Genomic DNA, 24,035 nt, shown 5'->3' with positions numbered 1-24,035 from the left:
AGCTTGGCGTCCTGCCACCCTGGCCTGCCTAGCAGTTGCTCTAGCAGTCTCCACAATTGGACTGGGGGTGGGGGGGAACAGGGGTAGGAGTCTCATCCCCCCTCTCCTGGAGAGCCGTGGGCCCCTCCCAGCGGCCAGTTCTGCACGCAGGAGGGGTGGAGTGGGGCAGCTCTGCTGGCAGGAGCAGCTGTTGCACCTCTTCCCAGGGGTGGGCTGGGGGAGCGCTTCTAACTACGTTCACGTAAGGAGCCAGCACAAGCGAGTCTTGGAGCAAAAACATGTTTTGCAGTATAAAGGCCACCCAGACATCCCTGCAGGTGCAGGAAGCACCCTGTGAGCTGTGAACCAGTTTAGTGCAAAGTGTAACCCACAGGTACCTTCAGTACCGCCCAGCTCCCCGCCCAACCCCAGGGCCCAACCCCGACAGGGCAGCCTGCCTGGAGCGCCCCCTGCTGGAGGGATGCAGCATTACACCTGAGGCCCTGGAGGAGGCCAGCCGTCCCGACTGGGTCCCCGCCCCAACCTAACCCCAGGGAGAGGAACCTGGAAGTCGGGACTGTCAGAGTCCCGGGTTTCTCCCACAGGAATTTTCACACTCCAACCTTTTGGTGATCAACGGCAGGGTGAGGTGTCTTTGACAAGCCACCAACATCCCAGCCTTCTAATACACATGAATGGGGCACCCCTCCTATTCATATGCGCTGGCCCCAGGGGACAGAGTGCGTCCCTGGCCTCACGTACTAGGAGGTGAGCACCATATGGGAGGGCTTCAGAGGGCTGGGGAGCGTGTTCAGACAGGGGTTGTATTGTCCCTGGTACAGAGGTCCTAGAGAGAACTGGGCCTCTGGTGGGAGCAGCGGTTAGATGGTTCTCAGAATGGAGCTGGTATGATGAAAAGCGTCTGATGTGACCCACAGATGCCCTTTAACCCTGTCACTCCTGCACCCTTGTCGCCCAGGGCCAGGTTAGCAGGCCAGAGGGTGGGTCATGCCCTGAGGTGAGAGAGGGCAGCTGAGATCCCTATCGGAAGCACTGTGAGCAGGGGTAAGCCGCAGCATGCAGGGTAGAAAAGGGCCTGGGTGCCCACTCCTGACGCCACTGGGCAGTTTGCCAGGCTTGCCTATCCAAGGCACGTAGCCTTACCTGCCAAGTGGGGATGACAGCTGTAGCTCTCTCTCTTTTTTTTTTCTTCTAAAGATGACCAGTAAGGGGATCTTAACCCTTGACTTGGTGTTGTCAGCACCACGCTCTTGCAAGTGAGCAAACCGGCCATCCCTATATAGGGATCTGAACTAGTGGCATTGTGCAGGGCTGGGCACAGACCTACAAGGTGTGGTGTATGCTCTGAACCAGTGACCACTGGATGGCGTCATGCTGTCACAGCTAGAAACCAAAGTCCAGGAGCACAAGGGACAGGGAGGGGGAAGGCCCCTCTCACTAACACCCCACTGCCTTGCTCACAAAATGTGTGCTTCCCATCCCCCGCAACTTTGGGCTCTGCTCAGTCAGAGGTCTTTGTTCCCAGGTGACACAACCATGCTCCACTGGGCGGAGGCTAAGACACCACCTAGCCATTGTGGGATCCAGAGGCCACGGAAGCATCAGGCAAATTGGCTGCTCTGATGGGTGGTGACTGGTCCCGACTTTCAAGGGGGCAGCCGGAGCTCTGTGGTGCATAGTGGGGCCAGGTCATGCTGTACAGGTAATGGAGGCCAAAGCAGCCATGCGGGCAGGCCATTCAGGGCCCAGGCCCTTCAGGAACGAAGGCTGGAGTCGCCCCACCAGGTGAAGCCCACGACCCGCTCGCTGAGGCACTGGATGCGGGCAGAGGGAACATGGAATGACTAGTGGAAAGGAAACAGCTGCGGTATTTTACTCATTAGCTTGTGTGCATACATTTCTATATATTAACCAATGACTGTACTACTTGTAATTCGTACACATTACCCAAATTTTCCTTTTCTCTTTCCCCACTATATTATTGAAGGAGTTCTGATGGTGATTAATTTCCTAGGATATTCTTTAGCTCACAGGATGTGCAGGAGAGGCCGTGTCTGATCCCGTGTTCGGTGCTGAGATGGGACCCGGGAGAGGTGCGGGAGGTGCCGCCAGGTGTGGACTGCTGGACGGCAGGAGGCTCTGCCAGCGGCTGCGGGCGTCCTCCGGGGAGGGGACACCAGAGCGCAGGCAGCTGGGATCCGAGCGCGGGGTCCTGTGATTCCCCTACCTCCCCCTCTCCCTGCATTCAATTTCTACCTAAAACTCCTCCAGTGGTTTAGATTTTCCTGATCAAAGCCAAACAAGCTGAGGCTGCCTAGAGGTAGGGAGGGGCGGCCTCTCTCGGGCAGCTGTGGACGCCTCCCTGCACTGCCATCAAAGGGGACAGGCCCTCTGCAGCTGCGTTTCAAGACGATGAGGCTTAAGAGGTCACGGTGAGGAAGGAGGGGAAAACCCAGCCTCCTGTCAAGGAACCGACACCCCTTCTCTCCCGGGGACCCTGCATGGCCAACATCCAGGGCCCACTCGTGGTCACGGTCTCCCGCTGTTAGGACGAGCCGCCGCGGAGTGCTCCCCGGCCACACGGGACTGGGCCTGGAGGATCTCCTCATACTGCTGCAGCTGACACCAGAAACCCGGATTGGGTTCGGCTACCGGGCGGGCGCTCTTCACCATCTGCAACACGAGACCAATTACAGGCTGCGTGCGCAGCGCTTCCCACGCAGCCCACAAGCAGCACCCACGGCAGGAAGGCGCGGCCCCGCCCCCGACCGCGGCCCCGCCCCGCTCCCCTTCCAGAGCATGGCCCCGCCCCGCCCCCTTCCAGAGCATGGCCCCGCCCCGACCATGCCTCCCGAGCATGGCCCCGCCCCCAGACGGGTCCCGAGCGCGCCCCGCCCTAGGCGTAGAACCCGCCCCAGGCACGGCCCCCGGCTAACCCGGAAGTCCATCTTCGGGTTCCCAAACCTGCCCCTCTGAGGGTGGGCTCCGTGGCCCGGAAGTGCCTCTCCCGGTCCCGAAGGTCGCCCCGCCCGGAAGACCCGCCCCTCCCGGAAGTGCCTCGGCCTGTCCCACGCTCGCCCCGCCCGGGCGAGCCGCGCACCTGGAAGGCCCGCGCCAGGCTGAGGCCGCGGTGCCGCATGAGGTAGGCGGTACAGACGGCGGCCGAGCGGCTGCGGCCGTTCTTGCAGTAGACGAGGCAGGTACCACCGGCACGCACCGCGGCCTCGATGGCGGCGCAGGTGGGCTCCAGGTGTGCCAGCAGGTCCTCGGCCGGGTCGTCCAGCACGGGCACGCGCAGCTCTGCCACGCCGGGCGCGCGCGGACCGGGCTGCCGGCGGGAGACGTTGACGCACAGCGTGACGCCCGCGCGCTCCAGCAGCTCCGTCGCGCCCGCGGCGCGCGCGCTCCCAAGGAAGAGCGCGGGGGCCACGCGCACGAACGGCGGCGGCGCGGGCGAGGCGGCCGCGGGGGTCTGGCGGTGTCCGGGCGCGCCCGGTCCCATGACCTGCGCGGGCGCTAGGGCGACCCTCGGGCCCTGGAGCCCGCCGCCGCGCGGGCGGGGCCGGGTGAGCTGTTCCCGGGGCAGGGCAGGGCTGGGAGAGCTGTCACCGGGCAGGGCACGGCACGGCTGGCGGGTGCTGGCCAGGGGCTGCGCGGTGTCCCGTGCTCCTCGTGACCTGCAGCTGCGCTACGGCCGAGGTGCCTTTCGTGACAGCTCTGCGTTCACTCCTTTTCGTGATCTGCTGCCCAATAACTGCCCGTGGTAATTTCTGCATTTTGTTTTCCTTTTTATCGTAAGATACGGTTCATATAAAATAAAACCATTTACCATTAGCTTTTCACCATTTCTTCATAGGCCAGTATTCTGTCGTTTTTATTTTTCTTAGTTATTAATATGCTTAGCGCTGTTAACTTTTAAAAAATGTAGGTAATATCATTTAGTGTCCATGAAGTTGCCAATTAAGATGTCCTCTTCACTCGATTTTTCTCATGTCCCATATTTTCCAAGGAACGGTTTCAGTGAAAAGCAACTGTCCCACAGCTCTGCAAACATTTAGTCATTGCGGTTTCAATTATGTTCTGATGATAAAATCATTTCTGATTTATTTTCATTATTTACTGAAGATTTGCAACAATTCCACCAGAAACTATTCTCCATATCCACACCCAACCCCCCACTCCAGATTGAATCAATCTGACTAAATGTACCTGTACAGTCTCTGGGTGATCTTGATTCTCTCCATTCCAGCAGCCACCAAGCAATGATGGGTGACTGTAAGGTCTTTGTCGCAACCTGGAGTTCCCTCTTGCCGTAAAGACTCAGTTATCTTTGTGCAACCAGGTCTTACTGGCTGCAGGTCCACGCATCATCTCCATGGAGGCCTTATTAGCATCCATTTCTCAAGGACTCCCTACTTTGCTGGGATGGGGAGGGAATAGAATTCCCTTTTCACCCAGAGCTCATGGAAGCCGTATAATTAGGTAGGGATTCCATGCCTCCATCTCTGGAAGCTGGCCCTAATCGCCTCAATTAGTGAAGCCCATACACCTGTGATTTCTTTGGAAATGGGCTTGGTGTCTAATACGAACCCATGAGGAGAGAGGAGTTTGGAAGGCTCCTCTGACTTGCATTGCCATAAGGGGAAGCCAGCCTTGGGAGAAAGCACAGGAGATGGTTTTGTGGAAACGGACTTGGCAAGAAGCGACTGACATTTGGAAGGTTGGAGACCCAGGTATTTATTATGCCGATGGACCCAGATAAGCTAATGCTTGGAAATCTGGACCCTGAGCTCAGGTCTTGTGAAGTTTTTATAGGTGACCCAGTTACAAGGCTAGCATAGCAGTAAGTTTCATTTCCTGGAATTCATGTGGTCTAGGCAGATAAGCAAGCTAAGCTCTGTTACAGAAGCCAAAAATGCAAGTAGTGATCAGAGGCCAGACTAGTGCAACAAGCAAATATTGTTTCAAAGACAAAATATTACTTCAAGGACAAAACAGGCTTATGTGAAAATTATTTTGGCATTTTTCCCAACAATGGGAGAAATTGTTGAGCCACTGAATCAAACCAAACCTGAAGTCCCTCCTACTTCTGGCCTGTTTCATGAGCCAACAAGCCACTTTTTATTTTTGGAGTAGGTTGGAGGTGGTTTTCTGTCCCAAAGCCTTCTACCTGATACCTGACTCTTCTCCACCCCATTGAGCTAATGGATTGGTGACCAAGTCATCCTAAGTATCTCTCCACCGCAATTGTTGCTTCTAGTGTGGCCCTCTCTCTCTCTTCTGGACTTGGCACCAGCCTCCTAAGGGAAGCCTTCTTTCCAGCCTTCCACATTGTATCCTGAATGTTTTCTAAAGCAGCACTTTTCTAAGTGTTGGTCTTGATTTCATTAGCAAGTTATGCTAATTCATAACTAATGTGGGTTATGATATCAATTTTGTGGGTCTTGATCAGCATTATATTAATTAATGAAATGGTACAGAAAATAATAGCTTACATGAAAAATGTTAGGGTGCATGCATGTAGTACTGATGGAGCATGACACATTTTTAGCACAACAGCAGCCATGTTAGAACTTAATGCCTAGGAAAGAATACTGCCTGAACAATGGATAATCACTGCAGCTTGCAGGAGTAATAAAGCAAGGTTGTATATCAGTAACTTACAGCACTAACAGTTTGTCTTTGAGGTTACAGATGTCTTGGGAAGGAGATAAAGTCAGACCCAAGAAGTCTGACTCCAGGCCTCACGGTACAGAACACAAAGATTAAAACCTGCTGAGCTGCACACAGTCGCTGACCCCCGTCCCCATGTCATTTTTAATACAGTTCTCCCTTTGTTCTTCGTCTTATATAACCCCCTCTGAAAACCTGAGGCTTGGAGACAGTTTTAGCCTGGCTCCTCAGGCCAGAATAGAGCTTCCCACCTCGCACCAACATTTGGGACTTATGAGTCTTGTTTCTGAGCAGAGATAAGCCGAACTTGGGTGCCTCTAACGGTGAGGTGAGCTTTTTTTAGCTTTTCTTTTTGGCAGTTAGCCAGTAGGGAATCAGAATCCTTGACCTGGTCTTACACCACCACGCTCTAACCAATGATGCTAACTAGCCAGCCCCATGTACCTTTCTTTCTGAGTTATGTTTGTAATGGTTCATGGTATAAAATGGGATCATACTGTAGGTCCCAGGCAAAACAGCCTGAAAGCCTCTGATTCAAAGCACACATGTGACTGCATTGTCCTGCTTAAAAATGCCCTGCTGTTTCCGCCTCCTGTCCTGTGCTAGCATTGTCCCTCTTCCCACCTGCACATGACGTTGTAGCCCTGTGGTTGTCAAAGTGGGGTTCACATTCCAGTGGCATCAGCATCATTGGGGAACTTGTTAGGAATGCAAATTCTCAGGCCTACCTGGGACCTGCTGAATCAGAAACTGGGGATGGGCCCAGCAGCTGTGCTTTACCAAGTCCCCCATGTAGTTCTGAGACATGCTAAAGTTTGCACCCATCATTTAGTCAATCCAAAAAGTCATTCAAAACAGGAGAGCCAAAAAAAAAAAAAAAAAAAAATTTACCCAATCACTTTAAACACTGGATTTTAACTTTAGACATATGGTGTAGATTCATGTGTGTACTCTGATGATAGACTTGAGCTGAGGTCGACTGATGGGCACTGCTCAGTGTGGCACACAGCACCTTCTGTGTCTTCCAGTTTCAGTTCCTTTTCTCTATGGGAACTTAAAAGCACTTGAGAAGCAATCTGAGGAGACTCCTTTTGGCATTTAAAAAGTAATTTTTCCCACAATCTTTTACAAGTGTCTTACTTGCATCTAATTTGATTGCAACTTTAAGTGACTTTTGTTTACTTTCCAAAGCCTTCAACTGAATTTTAAAAGGAATGTCATTCTCCTTTCCCCCAACACGTAATATTTTTCACTGAATTTTCAATACAAGCAGCTAATTTGCTGAAAGCCAGTCGTTCTAAGGATTAGTTTCCTAAATTATTAATTTGCTGAATTAACCAAGTTTACCAATGGCACCAAAAACTTTTAAAACTAATATTCTTAAATATTTTCTATGAATATTAACATATTATTATAAAAACACTCAGAGCATATTCTTTAGTGACACTTGTATCAATTTTTGTGGAAATAGATCTTTTTAATCTTTGCTTAATTTAAGTGTTGATGCATTCATTTTATGAATAAGCAGAATTTCAGCATGTCATATTGGATTTTTTTTTTTCCTGACCGGTAAGGGGATCACAACCCTCGGCACGGTGTCATCTGCACCACACTCAGCTAGTGAGCCAACCGGCCATCCCTATATAGGATCCGAACCCGAGGCCTCCGTGCTACCAGCGCCGCACTCTCCCGAGCGAGCCACGGGCCTGCCCTCGTATTGGATTTCTTTAAGTTTCTGTAAGTTTCCAGAATACCTTTTCTCTTCTGGCCACATTTTAGTATTTACAATTCTTTTGCTAATCTCACCAAATGACCAAATTGTCAGACTTGCCAAATTTGCCACCAATAGTTTTCTTTTACCTATCGTTTAGTCATTTGTATTCGGTGGTGTACGGTGTATGTTTCCTAGGGCTGATGTGACAGCTCCACAAAATGTGTGGCTTAAAAAAACAGAAATGTATTCTTCCCTCTTGGGTTTATGTCTCCAAATCTCCCTCCTTATAGGGACGCTGGCCATCCGGACATAGGGCCCACCCTAATGCAGCATGACCTCATCTTGACCACATCTGCAAAGGCTGTTTCCAGATAAGGGCACGTTCACAGGTTCTGGGAGTCAGGACTTCACAACTTCTCTTTTTGGGGGTATGGCGCTCTGGTTTCACGGGTTTGCAGGATACTCCGGGGATGGAGTTGACCGTTCTCTCTCTCTTTTGGTGAAAATGAATGTTAAACAGCCCGGCTGGCTCTGCTCGGTCCTGGCACGCAGCTGAGGGCGCAGCCCGGAGGCGGGAGTGCTGAGCGGTCCAGAGCGAGGGCGGAGGAACCGAGGGCCGAGAGTCCACCTGGGGGACGGCGAGGGGCTGGGGTGAGGGCGGTCCTCAAGCCCGGGCCCGCCGGATACCCGCCCTGGGGCCGTCGGGGCGCCCGCGCGTCCTCCGGGGCCCTGCCCGGGAGAGCTCTCCGCGGTCCGCGGCGGCCCGGAGCACTGCCCCGCCCGGCCCTGCGCTCCCCGCGGCCTCCCACGACGTTCACCGAGCTCACGAAACCGGCGCAGGAGGCAGGCAGGCCCGACGATGTCCCGGCGCCACCACGCGCCAGCGGCGGCGGTGGGCTGCCTCAGTTTCCCCGGGTGTCACAGGCGCTCCTGCGCTCTCTTCACGGGGGGTGTCGGGAGCGTTAAGCTCTTCTTCTCCTCGGAGCGCGGGGCCCACCGGCTGGCGCGGGCAGCGTCGGAGCGAAACGCAGTGAAGTCGCGGAGCGCTCCAGGGTCGCTCGCGAGGACGCCCGGGGGCGGGACCTGGGAGGGCCCGGGGCAGGGGGTGGGCGTGGTTAGGGCGTGGCCAGGCGGAGAGATCACAGAGAGCTCGGGGGCGCTCGCGAAGACAAACTGGGGGCGGGGCCTGGGAGGGCTGGAGGCGGGGATTGGCGGGGGCCGAGAGTGGCAGCGGGCGCGTGGGCGGGGCCGGTCTCCAGGGAAACCCGACGCCGTGGCGGCTCTGAGTGGGACTTGCGGGCTGGGACTCCGCTGCGCCGGCCGCCGACCTGGGCGGCCTCGGTGCGATCCGGTGCGAGCTCTCAGAACCTCGGTGCGGCCCCGCGACAGGGCCGTGGGCAGCCGGGGGATGCCGGGGGATCCCGGGGTGGAGGGGCTGCGAGTGCGGGGTCGGGTCGCGGGCGCGGTGACCCCGCCGCCCTCCGGGGCTGGGCTTCCCGAGGCCAGGGGCTGTGGGCGGTCGCCGGCGCCCACCGTGCGCCGAGGGCGAATGTGCGGCTTCTGCTTTGCCTCCAGGTTCGAAGAGGAGAGACATGGAAGGTTCTCGTTCCGCCTTCACCTTAGACCGTGAGGCCTCGGGGGAGGCTCACGGCTCCGCGGACCCGCTGGAGGGGCAGGACGGCCAGGACCCGCCGTCTCCGCAGAGCTCTGCCGACTTCACCACAAGGTGCGGGGGGTCCCACCCTGACCCAGGGGCCCAGAGGTAGCTGGAATGCACCGTTGGGGCAGGGTTCAGAAAGACCCCTGAAAGTTGTTTTACCCCCCAAAAGTAGTCTCCGGAGCAGGAGAAGAGCCCCAGCGTTATGTCAGCGCCCACTGAGGAGCGTCTCAGTGCCCTCTCTGCCCGCCCCATTTCACTTTCCAGCACACGGGAGGAACATTTCCCCTACAAGCCCGTGCAGCTTCACAACAGCATTGCTAATTGTAAGGGCTACTTTGGGCCAAGTGCGGCCCTCAGAGCCTTGCCTGTGTCATCTCATAAAATCCACCCTGTCATCCCATTGTATTTGCCCCTGTTATGGACTGAGTGCTTGTGTGCCTCCAAAGTTCATATGTTGAAGCCCTGATCACTGATGGGGTGGTATTAGGAGATGGGGCCTTTGGGAGGTGGTTAGGGTTAGATGAGGTCATGAGGATGGGCCCCCATGATGGGATTAGTGTCCTTATGTGAAGAGAGACCAGAGTGCCCTTCCCCTTTCTGTCTCTGTCTCTCTCTACATGAGGACACAATGAGAAGATGGCCATCTGCCAGTCAGGAAGAGAGCCCTTACCAGGAATTGAATCTGCTGGCACCTTGATCTTGGACTTCCGTCCTTTAGAACTATGATAACTAAACGTCAGCTGTCTAAGGCAGCCAGTCTGCAGTCGTTTGTTATAGTGGCCCAAGCAGACGAACACTGTACCCATTTTACGGATGAGGAAACTGAGTCATGAAGGGGCTGAGGAGCCCATATAGGTGAAACAGCCAGAAGCAGCAGAGCCAGGTGGTCTGGCTTTCGCCCAGTATGCCAGCTGCCATTTCCAATGACCCTACAGTGGCCTTACAGCTAATTACTTGTATTAGCCTGCTTGACTTCAAAATCATTTCTATCTTTTTTTTTCAGGAAAAATTTTTTAAAATTTCAATTTCTCTTATTCCCACTGTAGGTTATCTTTTACCACTTATTAATATATTTTTATATTAACCAAAGAATACTTTTATCCTGGAAAAATGAGAAAATACACATGTATTAGTTTGCTAGGGCTGCTGTAACGACGTGCCACAGACTGGCTTAAGCAACACATTTATTGTCTCACGGTCTGGAGGCTAGAGGTCAAGATCATGATTTTGGCAGGTATGTTCCTTCTGAGGCTGTGAGGGAGGATCTGCTCTGGGCCTCTCTCCTTGGCTTGTAGAGATGGCCATCTCCTCCCTCTGTCCTTCATGTCATCTCTTTCTATGCGTTTATCTGTGTCCAAATGTCCCCTTTTTATGAGGACACCAGTCTTATTGGATTAGGGCCCACCCTAATGACTTCATCTCAAGTTGATCCCCTTTGTAAAGGCCCTATATCCAAAGAAGATCACAGTGTGAGGTACTGGGGTTTAGGACTTCATTGTAAGAATGGGGGGGGGGCACGTATAACTGAATCCATAACAACAGGTGAGCAAAAGGAAAAACAGAAACAAACCAAATTCACACCCCCAGCCTATATCATTGTTGTGTTTGGGTGTCTGTCTTCCTGGCTTTCTATATGTGTATAACAATATGGCATACATAGAGTTTGTGTTCTCAGTGGCCAAATCCCTTCTTCACTGGGCAGGTGCTTTGCTTAGGCTCTGTGGCCCATGACTGGCATTTGGGGGCTGGCTGGTGGAGGGGGTCAGAGTCTGAGGCTCCCAGAGTCTGAGGCTGCTCAGCCAGACCATCAGCCTGATAGTGGGACAAGTCTATAGCCTAGAGACCCCAGCTTGCAGCATCCCCTAGAGAGCGCGGTGGGCATGTTGTGTGTGTATGTGTGTGTGATGGGGCGGGGGTGCTATGACCTGTAGATAGTGAGAGCATGAAAGAAGCAGATCCGCACTTGCCCGCGTGCTCTCCCTGCTGCTGTGCACCCCATCCCTGCATCTGTCTGTCCGTCTGTGCCTCTTACTATCAATTTGCTGCTTCTCAAGCTGCTCTCAGACCTGCCAAGGGTCCACGAGTGTGCCAAGAGTGTCTGCTCCCGGCCCAGCTTGGGGCTGGTGCTGCTGGCTCTCAAGAGAGAGCCCTGCCGTGGGCACACTCGCCTGGCAGACAGCAGCTGGAGTGGGGCAAAGGGCCACAGGGTCACAGGTGGTGGGCTGGAGGGGGCCAACTGGTCCTTCCTCCAGGTGCCGCAGCCATCTGCCCTTGTCAGTGGACAACCTTACAGTGCTTTCCACTTCCTGTGTGGTCCTGGGCGATCCCGTGCTCCATGTGCACCTCAGTTTCCCTTTCTGTAGAATGGGGATGACAACACCACTTGCCTCTGGGTCATGAGGGTGAAGTGAGGCAGTGGGTGGCGCCCAGCACATGTTCACTCTTAAGAGGCTCCCTCCCTCTGCTCTCTACCCTCCTAGGGACGTCCCAGAGGCCCCCAAGGAGGAGGCAGAGGAGTCCCAGGGCCTCCTGAGGGAGCGGGACTTGAAGGAGGCCTACATCCAGCTCGTCCACGGTGTGCAGGAGTGGCAAGATGGCTGCACCTACCGAGGGGAGTTTGGGCTGAACATGAAGCTTGGATACGGGGAATTTTCTTGGCCCACGGGCGAGGTAACTCCCTTCTGCTGCTGCTTCCGTGAAGGCTCGCCAGGGCTCCACCGAGGATGGCAGCCTCTCTCCTTCTAAGAGTTATATGATGTGGACTTTTGGGTCCATCAGTAGGGAGGATCCTAGGCTGATGTCTCTCCTACTTGAGAAATGCCCAGGGAAGAAAATTCTCAGACTTCCGATGTGCCTGTGGTTTGCACGCAGGTCCATAGAACGAGGTTTGGGAAGCTGTGCAGCAAGAAGATGTTTTAAAATCACAAATTACTGTAGCAACTTGTATGTTTACATTGGCGAAACTGCCGTGTGTTTAAGATTAAACAGAATGCAAAAGATGTTCTTGAAGACAATGAAAGCATGTTCTTGCCCCCAGTGCCAGGCCATCAGTGGACCTCAGTGGAGACTTTCTGGAGTTGGCTGCCTGAGACTGGGCCACAGCCAAAGCCATTTGCTGCTCCTGGTGTCGCAGGCTGGGTGGAGCAGCTGAGTGCAGCCAAGCTGGCTGTGTGCTGTATCGTGGGGGGGCTTGAATCGTCTCCCTGTGGGATGCTGGGTTTGGAAGATTTCCCAGGGATGTGTCCTCTTCACCTGCGCCCTGTGCCCCAGTTGAGGATTCTGCCCTGGTGTTGCCCTGATCATTGTGTGGTTAGCTGAGACCTCATCTGGAGGTGATGCAGGCGTGTGTGTGTTGAGTGGGGGAGGGGTTATAAAAGAGTCCAGGGCAGCCCAGGACTCCTGGCACTGCAGCCTCCTGGGGGGCAGGCGCTGGCTGGTGTGGCCTCTTGGGGACTGCGTGGGCTCCTGGCTCTGCCTCCGTCTTCCATGCTTCATTCTTCTCTGGAAACCTGGTTTCTCTGGCTTTGGTTCTCAAGGCTGGGGACACCTGGCCCAGCCCTTCATCCCCTGCACTTAGTCTCCCCAGTTCAAGAAACTGTAGACGAAGCTGGAATCTCTCAGCCCCAATTCCAGAGTCCCGTGAGAGTGTCAGCTGGCCCAGCTTTGGTCAGACGTCCATCCCCACCCAGGTGCTGTGGCCTGGGGCAGGACCTTGGCAGACATGGCTGTGGCCTTCTACTCTTTTCCATGTGGGCATCTTCAGAGAGTGGATGTTGCGTGAGTCAGGCAGATGCCCCATCAGAATGTTTTCATTCAGCAGATTGGGGGCTCAGAGTGGCCAGGGCCGGGGAGGCACGCTGGGCATCGTTGGTGCAGGGAGGGTCGTTTGTGAGGGGTGTGCTTGCCCAGAGGAGAGCTGGGGGGGGCGTAGATGAGCAGGGGTCTCAGGGTAGCCTGGGGAGTGGCAGGGTGTTGGGGTGGGAAGAAGGACAGGAGTCCTCCAGGACTTGGAGCAGGAGCAGCTGCAGGTGGAGGCAGAGCTTCCAGGCACCCCAGCCCAGTCCCCGTCTATAGACACGTTCCCAGTGCACCTGGAATGCAGCGCTGACTCAGAGGAGACTCCAGGAGCAGACGCTTGTCCAGCCACGGCAGCTCATGAGCCAGAGAAGGGCAGAAGGACAGAGAGTGCGCCCCACGCCACCATGACTTTGGGCTGTTAACTCTGTCAGCACCATCGGTTCCCACGGGTCACACGAGCCTCTTGGTCTGTGCAGGGGATGGAGGGAGGGCTGGAGAGCAGGATGGACATATTCCCTCCAACCCTGCATTCTGGGGCGTGGCACAGAAATCTCATGCATGGAAATGTGAGGAGCTGAGGCCCTAAAGTTCCCCCTAAAATTCTGTACAAATGATTTGCAGTGTAAGATTTTTTTTTTTAGTTGGGTAGACTCTCTGATATGCTACTGCAGCATTATACAAATTAAATGCACGTTGGCGGAAGAGTGACCCCCAGCCGAATTCCTCTCTGCTTGCTGAGTGTCCTTGCACTGGCCAACTCCTTGTAATGAACAGAACTTAGATTCAATCCAGCAAGAAGCTGCGCAGGGCCCTTGTTACTACAAGTCCTGGGTAATGTTGCCTCAGGCTCACCTGGATCCAGGGACTCTGCTGACTCAAGCAGATCTGCCCTCTCTCCAAGTCAAGGCTGGGTCTGGGTAGGGAGTCCTCTGGTTGGCCAGGCCTGGCCTGCGTGCTAGGGGCTCTTCTGTGCAGGGAAGAGGAATTCTGTTGTCAGAAGAAAGGGAAGAGACGCTAAGCTGGCAAAAATCGCTGGGTGTTGTGTCTGGGTGGTCTGTGTGCGCAGAGGGCCGACAGCGCTCCTGACCCCTGCTCTGATGAAGAAGCGGGCATCTAACACTAGGCGTGAAAGTTACCTGTCTAGTGGCAGGAGAGCCCTCGCAATGAAGATCACACTCTTTTTCTCTCCTGTGGCCTCAGTTGAGGGACAGACTCCAACAGTCTCCCCTAACATTTGTGGGCTCAGGCCAAGAACACCAAGGCCCGCATCCCAGGAGTCCCAGTCTTGGGGTGTTATGAGTCAAAGCCCCACCGTGTTCCCAGCCAGGTCCACAGCCCACCCTCCCAAGGCCAGCCCTGGGGATCTGGGCAGGGTGGGGCTCCTGCGTGGGGGCAGGTCCTGTCCACCCCAGTGTGGGCACTGACCTGGCCAAGGTCCCCAGGGAGATGGCAGTCCCAGGCAGCTCTCAAACCCCCTCCCTGAGCAGAGGGCAGGGAGGGAGCGTGGCTGGGGGTGGCTGGGGGCTGGCTGCCTGGCAACCCTTGGGTGCTTTGGGTGGCCAGCATGTCTGTTAGAGTTGGTCAACACTAATAGTCACGCTGGCCACCTGAGCTTGAAGGAGGCCCAGTGGCCAGGCACCCCCGAGGCCTCCGCAGCCAGCCAGGCTTAGAGGGTGCCATCAGGTTCTGGGGTGGCTGAGAGCAGCAGTTTCTCAGAAACCAGGAGCTGACCTCTCCACCCCACAGTTGTACCGTGGGCAGTTTTACCGGGACCACTGCCATGGCTTGGGCACCTACGTATGGCCGGATGGCTCCAGTTTCACTGGCATGTTTTACCTCAGCCACCGTGAAGGCTACGGCACCATGTACATGAAGACAAGAATCTTCCAGGTGAGGGGCGGGGCTGTGGTGTGCTCAGGTGAGGAGGTGGGGGAGTCTGTGTATAGGCCATGGGACAAAAATATACTGGGTTCTGGGGAAATTTATTTTCTTAACTAGAAGTAGCTTTCTTATTTTTAATAATTATAATAACTACGAAAAGTAAGTGTATAAATAGAATGTGAAAACATCTTCCTCATTCCATTCCCCAGAAAGATATTAGCAAATCGTGTGTATTTTAGATTAAGAAAATGCACTCTAAATGTTTATTTTTTGATCTATAAACTGGATCACTCTGTATATATTATTTGAAACTTCTCTGGAGAACACACCTAGTCTTTCAAATACCTTTTATTTTATTACAGTATAATTTACAGTAAAATTCACCCATTTTAATATACACTTCTGAGAGTTTTGACAAGCATATGGTTGTGTAACTACTAGTGCCATCAAAATGCAGAACCTTTCTGTCACCCCCGATACAGCCCCACGCCCTTTGTAACCCATCACTGCTACAGCCTCCAGGCTGCGGCTGGTCTGCTTTGGCCTGCAGTTTGGCCCTCATGCGAATGCCGGACCAGTGGGATCGTTTTCAGCCCAGCGTCTTTCCCTTGGTGTAGTGCACTTGGGGCCATGTGTGTGGTTGTGTGTTCCAAGGATTTGTTCCTTTGCATTCCTTTTTCCAGGGGATCGAGCCACCACAGTCTGTCCATTCCCCACAGAAAGACGTGAGGGCGCTTCCAGCGTTGGGGGACTGTGAGTGCAGGGCTGTAAGCATCGAACACAGGCTTTCATTTCACTTGGGTGAACGCTTGGGACTGGGCCTGCGGGGCTGTGTGGTGAATGACTGCCCCACTTTCCCCAGGGGCTGTCCTGTGTCCCCTTCCACCGGCGGTGCAGGAGAGCCCCAGCTGCTGGGCATGCTCACTTCCGTCGGCGTTGTTGGTGTGGTTTTCATTTCGGCCTTTCCAGCAGGTGTTCGCCTTTGCCTGGCTTTTCCCTGCTCGGTGGGCAATGCTTGAGCCCCTCTTTGTGGCCTGCGTGCCTTCTCATTTCCCCTCGGTTGGGCATGCCAGGGGGTTACCAATTTTATTAATCTTTTTTTCCCCATAGAATCAACTTTTGGCTCAGTCGATCTTCTCTCCACTTGGTTATGTTTCATTATCTGGTTGTTTATTATTTTCTTCCAAAAAAAAAAAAAAAGGATTTACTATTCTTTTCTCACTTATTGATTTTCTGCTTTTCGTCTTATCTAGTGAAAATTTAAAGATACACACATTTCCTTCTGAGCAAGGCTCTGTGTTCTACAGTTTTGATGATATGATATTATCATTTTCAGTCTGTTCAAAGTGTATTCTAGTTTCTATTGTGATTTCTTCTTGACCCGTGGCTTATCTAATCAGGGTATTGGTTCATGTTCAGCGTTTGGGGTCTAGTCGTTTTTTGTTACTGATCTCCTGCATACTTGCATACTTTGTATGATTTCAGTTCTTTGGAACTTGTTGAGACGTGACCAAATCATGGCCAACTTTTTAAGTGTTTGTGTATTCATAAAAAGAAAATGCATTTGCTGAGTGCAATATTTTATATGTGTCCTTTAGGTCAATTTTGCTATTCGTGTTGCTCTAAATCTTGTATAAACTTAATTTATTTTTTGGCCTGCTCATTCTATGAATGACTGAGAAAAGTATGTTAGAATCTCCCACTATAATTTTGAATTTGTTTTTCCTCCTTAAAATTTTGTCAAATTTTGCTTTATGTATATTGAGACCATATTATTAGATGAATGGAATTTTAGATTTATTTTATCTTCCTGGGTTGAACCTTTTATTATTATGAAGTGATCCCCTCTTTTTTTAAAAAAATCTCTTATACTGCTTTATGATCCTAAGTCTAATTTTTAGATATTAATAAGGCTCTATCAGCTTTTTTTTTTTTTTTTTGTCTTTTTCGTGACCGGCACTCAGCCAGTGAGTTCACCGGCCATTCCCATATAGGATCTGAACCCGCGGCAGGAGCGTCAGCACGCTCCCAACACCGCACTCTCCTGAGTGCGCCATGGGTTCGGCCCTCTATCAGCTTTTGAGAGTTATTTTTCTTATGGTGTGTCTTTCTCTATAGTTTTACTTTCAACCTTTCTGTTCCATTATGTTTTAGATATTTCTTCTCTTTATGTTTAAAAAGTGTATATGTGTCTTAGTCCATTTCTGTTGCTTATAACAAAATGCTTGGAATGGGTAATTTATAAGAAAACAAAATTTATTGCTTACTGTTTCTGAGGTTGGGAAGTCCAAAATCTAGGGAACACATCTGGTGAGGGTCTTGGTGGTGACGACAGTGACCCAGGGGTCTCACATGGCAGAAAATGGTGGAGCAGAGAGTGACAAACCTCTCACATTCTCTTCTTTTAAATTAAAGCCATCAGAGCCACACCCATGACCGTCATTATGAATCCATTCCCTATGGCATGGTCCTGCAATCTAATCACCTCTTCAAGGGCCCACCTTTCAATTATCATAATAGGATTCCCTACCCTCTTTACACTGTCACAGTGAGGACTAAGTTTTGGGGGGACATTTGACCCAAGGCAATATGTAAGTGTTTATTTAAATCTAGTCCAATAACTGTCATTGGACGTTTAGACCTGTACTGTCTGATATGGTGGCCACTGGCCACGTGTGTCTGCTGAGGCCTCATGATGCGTCTGATCCAGGTAGGGTGTGCTGCAAATGCGAAACACGTGCCAGACCCTGAAGACTTACTAAGACTCAAAGAATGTAAAATATCTAAATAGTTTTGAATATTAAATGTATGTTGAAATGATACTTTGGAAAGATTGAATTAAATAAAAATATTATATTTAAGTTAATTCCACCTGCCTCCTTTTACTTTTTTGTAATGTGACTACTAGAAAATTTAAAATCATATATTTGGCTCATGATTTTTCCATTGGACAGCTCTGATTTAGACCATGTACATCTGATATTAATAGTAATATGTTTGGGTTTAAATCTACTGTCTTATTGTGCACTTTTTATTTGTTCCACCTTTTCTACATTTCTTCTCTCCTTTTGCCTTCATTTGTATTAATATATTTTTAAAAATCACCTTGTTTTTAGATTATCAGTTTGAAAGTTATACACTCTTTTTCTTTTCTTTCAGCACTACCCTAAAAATTACAGCATGAGTCTCGACTTATCAGTCTAGTATTAATTGATACCTTTTCTTTTTCTATGAAAATGCAAGAATCTTAGACTACTTTAACCCCGTTTAACCCTTTTGAATTATATGCTATTATTTGGATCTATCACAAGTATATAGGGGTTAGAGAAAACTTTGGGAAGTGATGGATGTGTCTGTGGCCTTTATGGTAGTGATGGTTACATGGGTGTAAAATTATCCCCAAACTCATTGAATATATACATTACATATATACATCTTTTAAAATGTCAATCATACCTCAATAAAGTGGCTTTATATCTATCTCTCTCTATAGCTTATATATATTTCTCTCCAAGAAATTATTATTGTTTTATACAGTGAGCGTTTTTAGGTTTAGCTAGGTATTGTCATCTTTTCTGCTCTTATTTCTCCCTGTGTTTCTGGTCTTTTATCAAGGGTCATTTTCTTTCTGCCTGAAGAATACATGTAGAATTTGAATGTGCATATGAAGATGTCATACGTTGTAGTTTTTGCTTATTTGAAAATTAGTTTGTTTGGTTCTTTTTACCTAGTTCCTGAGCAATATCTCCACAGGATCCAGAACGCTAGGTTAATACTTTCCCTGAGCACAGGAAAGACACCCCCTTTGTTTCCTGGCTTCTACTTTTGCTGCCAAAAAGTCAGCTGTCAGTCTAACTGTTGCTCTTTTGAATAAATATAATCTGTCTCTTCTTTGGCTGCTTTAAGGTTTTCTCTCTCTCTTTGGTTTTCTGTAGTTTTACTATGATGTATCTCGTTATGGATCTGGAAAATTCTCAACCACTAGTTATTCAAATATTGCCTCTGCCTCATTTTCTCTTATCTCTCTTTCTGGGGTTCCAGTTACAGGTATGTTAGACCTACTCACGGTACCCTCTATGTCTCTTATCCTCATTTCTTTTAATTTTCTTTTAATATTTTATTGAATCATAATTGATTATACATATTTTTGGGATTCAGTGTTGACATATGTTGATCAAATCAATATTACTAGTATGTATATTGTTACAAATTGTACGCATTCTTTATGCCCCTTGTCCAATCTCTCCCTATCCCCCTCCCTCCCACCTCCCACCACTGATAACCCTGGTTTTCTTCTCTCCCCCTGAAAGAGTAGTGGTTATTCTGTTGATTTGTTGCCTAGATGATCTGTCCATTGCTGAAAGGTGTATTCAGGTCCCCCAATATTATCATAGAGCAGATGCTTCTTCTGTCACTCTGGAATGGGCTTTGTGGAGAGAGACATCCTCTTCTTTTCTTTATCTCTGCTGGTGGCTCTCCTTGTGTCGATGCACTCAAGTGGCTGGCGGACCATCTGTGTGGTGGTTGTGCTGTCTAGCTGCTTTAATGGCAGCCGTAGTTATTGTGGTGGCTGTGGTGGGCCACCAGAGGTGATGTTTCTGGCATGCTCCTTGGCACTAGTGGTGTGCCTGGTTGTGGGTGGGGGGTCCAGTCCCTGGCTCCATACCCCGGGTCTCTGGGTGGGCCCTGAGGTGCTGGCAGTGTGCCTGGTTGTGGGAGGTGGGGGTCTGGTCCCCATTTCTTTGTCTTTCATTTTTTATCCTGAGTATTTTATTCTTCTGGTTGAATGATTCTCTTAGTTTTTCTTTGTATTTTTTGGTCAGTTTTATTGAAATATAGTTTGCATGCAATTAAATTCACTGATTTTAAGTGAACAACTTAGTGAGTTTTGGACAAATGTTACGGCCATGTCACCACCACCTTGATCATAATTTAGAACATTTCCACCGTCCCCCAAGTTGCTGCTTCCTCTTCATAGTTGATCCCTCTACCTTTACTCTCTAGCCCTTGGCAATCACTAACTCCTTTTCATCATTGTAGTTTCCCTTTTTCTATAATTTTACATAAATTGAATCATACAGTATATAGTAGGTCATGTTTGATTTATTTTGCTTAGAGCATGATATTTTGGGATTCATACATGTTTTGCATCTTTCAGTGTTTATGTTTTTATTATGGAGTAGTATTCCATTGTATGGATATAATACAAATTTATTTTTTATTGGTTCACCAGTAGATGCACATTTGATTTCTTTCAAGTTTTTGGTTATTTTGAATGAAGCTTATGAGAACAGTTGATTACAAGTTTTCATGTGGACATACATCTTTATTTTCACTTGGATAAATACTTAAGAGTGGAATTTCCTGTCATAATGGTAGGTATATGGCAAAATTTTTAAGAAACTGCCAAACTGTTTTCCAAAGTGGCTGCGCCATTTTGCACTTTAACCATCAATATATGAACGTTCCAATTGCTACACATCTTTGTCAACACTGGGCGTTGCCAGTCTTTTTTATTTTAGCCATTCTTATGTGTGTAATATGGTATCTTATCGTTTGAATTTCTAATACCCTAATGACTAATGATGATGAACTTTTTTTTATGTTCTTGCTATCTATTTAACTTATATGGTGAGGTGCTTATTCACATGTTTTACTTATTTTTAATTGGGTTATTTGTGTTCTTATCGAGTTGCAGAGCTCTTTATATATATGCTGGACACAAGCATTTATCAGTTACATGATTTATAAATATTCTCTCCCAGTAGTGGCTTGCCTTTTCATTTTCTTAATGGCGTATTTTGAAAAGCAGAATTTTAAAAAATTTGATGAGGTCCAACTTATCAGTTTTTCTTTCACAGTTCTTGCTTGTTTGTGTCCTATTTAAGACATCTTTGCTGAAGCTAAGGTTACTAAGGTTTTCATCCCTGTTTCCTTCTAAGCTTTGTATTTGTGGTCCATTTTGAGTTAATTTTTGTGTTTCATGTGTCTTCTCCACCCCTTGCTGCTCCTCCACCTTCGTATGTGGGTATCCACTTGTTCTAGCTCCATTTGTTGGGAAGACTATCATTTCTCCACTGCCTAGCCTTGGCGTCTTTGTCTAAAAATCACATCTGGAGACACGTCTAGTTGTTGTTGTTTATGTGATCTTGAGATTATGAGTGGATTCAAGTGTCCGCAGCCTCATTCCAGCCATTCATTGCAGGGACCCATCAGTCTTTCCTCTGATGGCTTTAGAGAATGTTGATGGTCATTCTCTAGAGCTGTTATTTCATTAGGGGATGCAAAATGGTGACATTATAATTCTATTACTCCTTCTCCATTATTAGCTAGAATTCTTTTATTTTCAGTGAATTCCTTCATCAACTATGTGGCTACCTTGAGGCAGTTTGTACAGGAAAGGCAGGATACACACCCGATTTTTTCCATTTTTTTACCAGCTTTCAAAATAATAAATTGATTTCCTGACATCCTGCAGGGGTGATCAGTGGGGATTCTTCCTTTTTTTTTTTTTTTTGTGGATCTTTATAAACTCATGGATTTTTAACACATTTGATGTGTTTCAGTCCATTGCAGTTACTATGCTTTTGGATGCCCAAATTGTTCCATCTTTGGCCAGGCAGAGCCTCTCTAGCTCTTGAGATTTTGACATGACTCCAGCAGGTTTTTTTTTGCTTTCTGGTATAACAAGAAGTTCCAGGCTCATTTCTACATTTCCTGCTCAGAACTTGGAATCCATCGTTTATCCATTGAGCCTGGTCCTTTAGTGGGACGTGGTATTGGAGACAACAATTTGGGTGCTCATTACTACTGCATTGGTTGGTTATTATTTCTACGCCTTCTCAGTAGAAAGATCTAGAAAATACTTTTTAATGGGAAAATACATCTTTATTTCATACTGATATTTCCAATTCCAATTTAGGAATGCAGGGTTTTTATTTAACAGCTATGGTATTATATTTGTATTTCTTTTCTCTTGGGCTTAAAATCTTGGTTTCTAGCTATTGACAATATTTCTTATTTGCTTTATCTCATAAAATATGTACAATTGCTTCAGAATAACAACACAGCATTATTACTACCATTATGATTACTGAAGGTAGTTCACAGTTTCTTTGCCATTTTTTTTGTCCCTTGGGCTTATCCACATGGATACGGACTCAAATCACCATGTTTGGAGGCACGTGAGTTGATTCTTCTCTGCTTAATCCTGGACATAGAGCTACATTCAATTGCTTTATTTTGTTTTGTTTTCTCTTCTTTTTTAAACTTATTGCCCCTGTGTGAAGGATGGACTGAAGAGAGGCAAAATGGTGGTGGGAGAGAAGTTAGGGAGCTTTTCCAGAAGTCCCAGCAAAGGTGCTGGCTTGGACATGAGTGGTGCTCTGGTGACAGAGGAGTAAGGGCATCTGGGATATTGCTTGGAGGTAAAATTGATAGGATTCGGTGATGGATTGGATGGGGATAGACAGAAGAAAGGGAAAGAGTTAAAGAAGGTTACAGGTAAATAAGAAAAAAGTATGTGCAAGACAGATCTGATAATCTTCCTGAGAAGTGATGAAAATTTTATGTCAACCTCCACTGGTAGTATTTAAAAAAAAATTTTTTTTTTTTAGTTTATCACATTCTTATGACAGAGGGTATGTTTAAAGTTTAAAGTTTTACAGTGAATATTGTATGCTTTCAAATCTATCACTGAATCTGTGACTAAAGGAATAATCACTTTTTAAATTATTATTATTATTATTATTATTATTATTGGCAGCTGGCTGATACAAGGATCCAAATACTTGACCTTGGTGTTAAAATAAAATTTTTTCATTTAATTAAAAAATTGTGTGTGTGTGTGTGTGTGTGTGTGTGTGTGTGTGTGTGTGTGTGTGTGTGTGGCAGCTGGCTGATACAGGGATCGAACCCTGGACCTGGGTGTTATCAACACCACACTCTAACTGAGCTAACCACCCAGCTAATTTTTCAATTTATACATAACAATTGTACATATTTGTAGGGTACAGAGTAGTATTTCAATATGTGTATATGCCATGTGATGATCAAATCAGGCTAATTAGTATATCCATCACCACAAACATTTATCATTTCTTTGTCCTATTTTTAAAATCTATCTTTAATTTTCTTTTGTAATTATGTAAAAAATTTACATTCTTCCAGAGTCAGATGTAGAGAACAAGGGGCATCTAGTGGAGTCAAGCTTCGCCCCCTTCTCCTCCACCCTGATCCCTCCCTTGCACAGGGGACCGTCTTTACAGCTTGGGGCGTAGTGTTGCATTTACAGCATGTGAGCACGTGTGTGTGCTGGTTCCTTTCCCCTCTGGGTGATGGGAAGCGCCCTCTGCACATGCACACTCTGCTCGGCCTGTGACTTTGACGTCATCCTGGAGACAGACCCTGCTTCTTCTGACAGCTGACCGGAAGGACCGATGGTGTGGACTTTCGCCCAGTCTTTGTTGTACCAAACGGCACACGAATCCTTGTGCATTTTTGCTGGCCAACTCTGGGCTGCATTCCTAGAAGTGGGATTGTTTGGTCAAAAAGCAAGTGTGTGCAAGCCACAGAGTTTCTAAAGCCTGAGCCATGTTGCATCCTGTGGACACACCCGCCTTTATTTCACCTTTGGGTTATTATTATTATTATTTGCTGTTATAAGTACTGTCGTGGTGACCTAACGTGTGACTGTATCTCTGATGACATTCGGTTGTTTTCTTATTATGGATTCCTAGAACTGAAATCACAGGGTCGAGGCTATGAGCATCTCTGGGCTCTATATAAATCCGCAGTGGCTGCTTTTCCCCTTGCCACCTCCCTGCCTGTGGTCTCCTTTTCTTGCCCTGCCCCCCAGATTTTCGTCGTGGCCCATCTGATCTATGGCCTACACCTCCTCAGTGACCCTAAAGCTTCCAGGATGAATGTGCAGCCCCTTTGCTGCACCCGCCCTTCCCAGCCACTCCAGATTGTTCTGGAAATACGTACCCCCCTCACCCCACCCCCACTCCTTTGCAGGGGGAAGCCATCCTGGCTGCAAGCTTCTGGGGGGTGCTCTGTGTCCCGAGGCCCCACATCCCAGTGCCAAGCCCCCGCCTGCTGCCAGAGATTCTGGGACAGTGGAGATGGGAGCCCGACCCGTCTCGGGGATGAGGGTGCAGCCCCAGGGAGCAAAGTGGCCCCACTGTGTCACTGTTTCAGGCCTTGGTACCTCTGCACCTGCTGTATCCTCTGCTCCCCTCATCCCGTGCCCTCCAGGCATCCTTCAGCGCTGTGTCAGGAAGGTGTGCCTCCTCTGGGACACCGGCC

At 49.1% G+C, this 24,035-nt stretch overlaps 2 protein-coding genes across 2 annotated transcripts in view; one reads left to right on the top strand and one right to left on the bottom strand.

Annotated features, from left to right (window-relative positions):
- Positions 1–1,870: 1,870 nt before the first annotated feature.
- DUSP28 (dual specificity phosphatase 28) lies at positions 1,871–3,658 on the bottom strand. The gene is made up of 2 exons (XM_063092494.1): positions 3,101–3,658; positions 1,871–2,673 (listed from the first exon to the last, which is right to left on the bottom strand). Exons 1-2 carry the CDS (start codon positions 3,500–3,502, stop codon positions 2,530–2,532), a joined length of 546 nt encoding a protein of 181 aa, XP_062948564.1. The 5' UTR covers positions 3,503–3,658; the 3' UTR covers positions 1,871–2,529.
- A 5,321-nt stretch (positions 3,659–8,979) lies between these two features.
- The window catches only part of ANKMY1 (ankyrin repeat and MYND domain containing 1), a 58,669-nt gene continuing 43,613 nt past the window's right edge, over positions 8,980–24,035 (top strand). Inside the window, exons 1-3 of the mRNA XM_063086981.1 lie at positions 8,980–9,113; positions 11,528–11,717; positions 14,592–14,735. Of these exons, the coding sequence (XP_062943051.1) occupies positions 8,980–9,113; positions 11,528–11,717; positions 14,592–14,735 (468 nt within the window). The remainder of the gene's footprint in view (positions 9,114–11,527; positions 11,718–14,591; positions 14,736–24,035) is intronic.

Source organism: Cynocephalus volans, chromosome 1, assembly GCF_027409185.1.
Source record: "Cynocephalus volans isolate mCynVol1 chromosome 1, mCynVol1.pri, whole genome shotgun sequence".
NCBI classification, from domain to species: Eukaryota; Metazoa; Chordata; class Mammalia; order Dermoptera; family Cynocephalidae; genus Cynocephalus; species Cynocephalus volans.
This window is presented reverse-complemented; position numbering and strand designations above follow the sequence as displayed.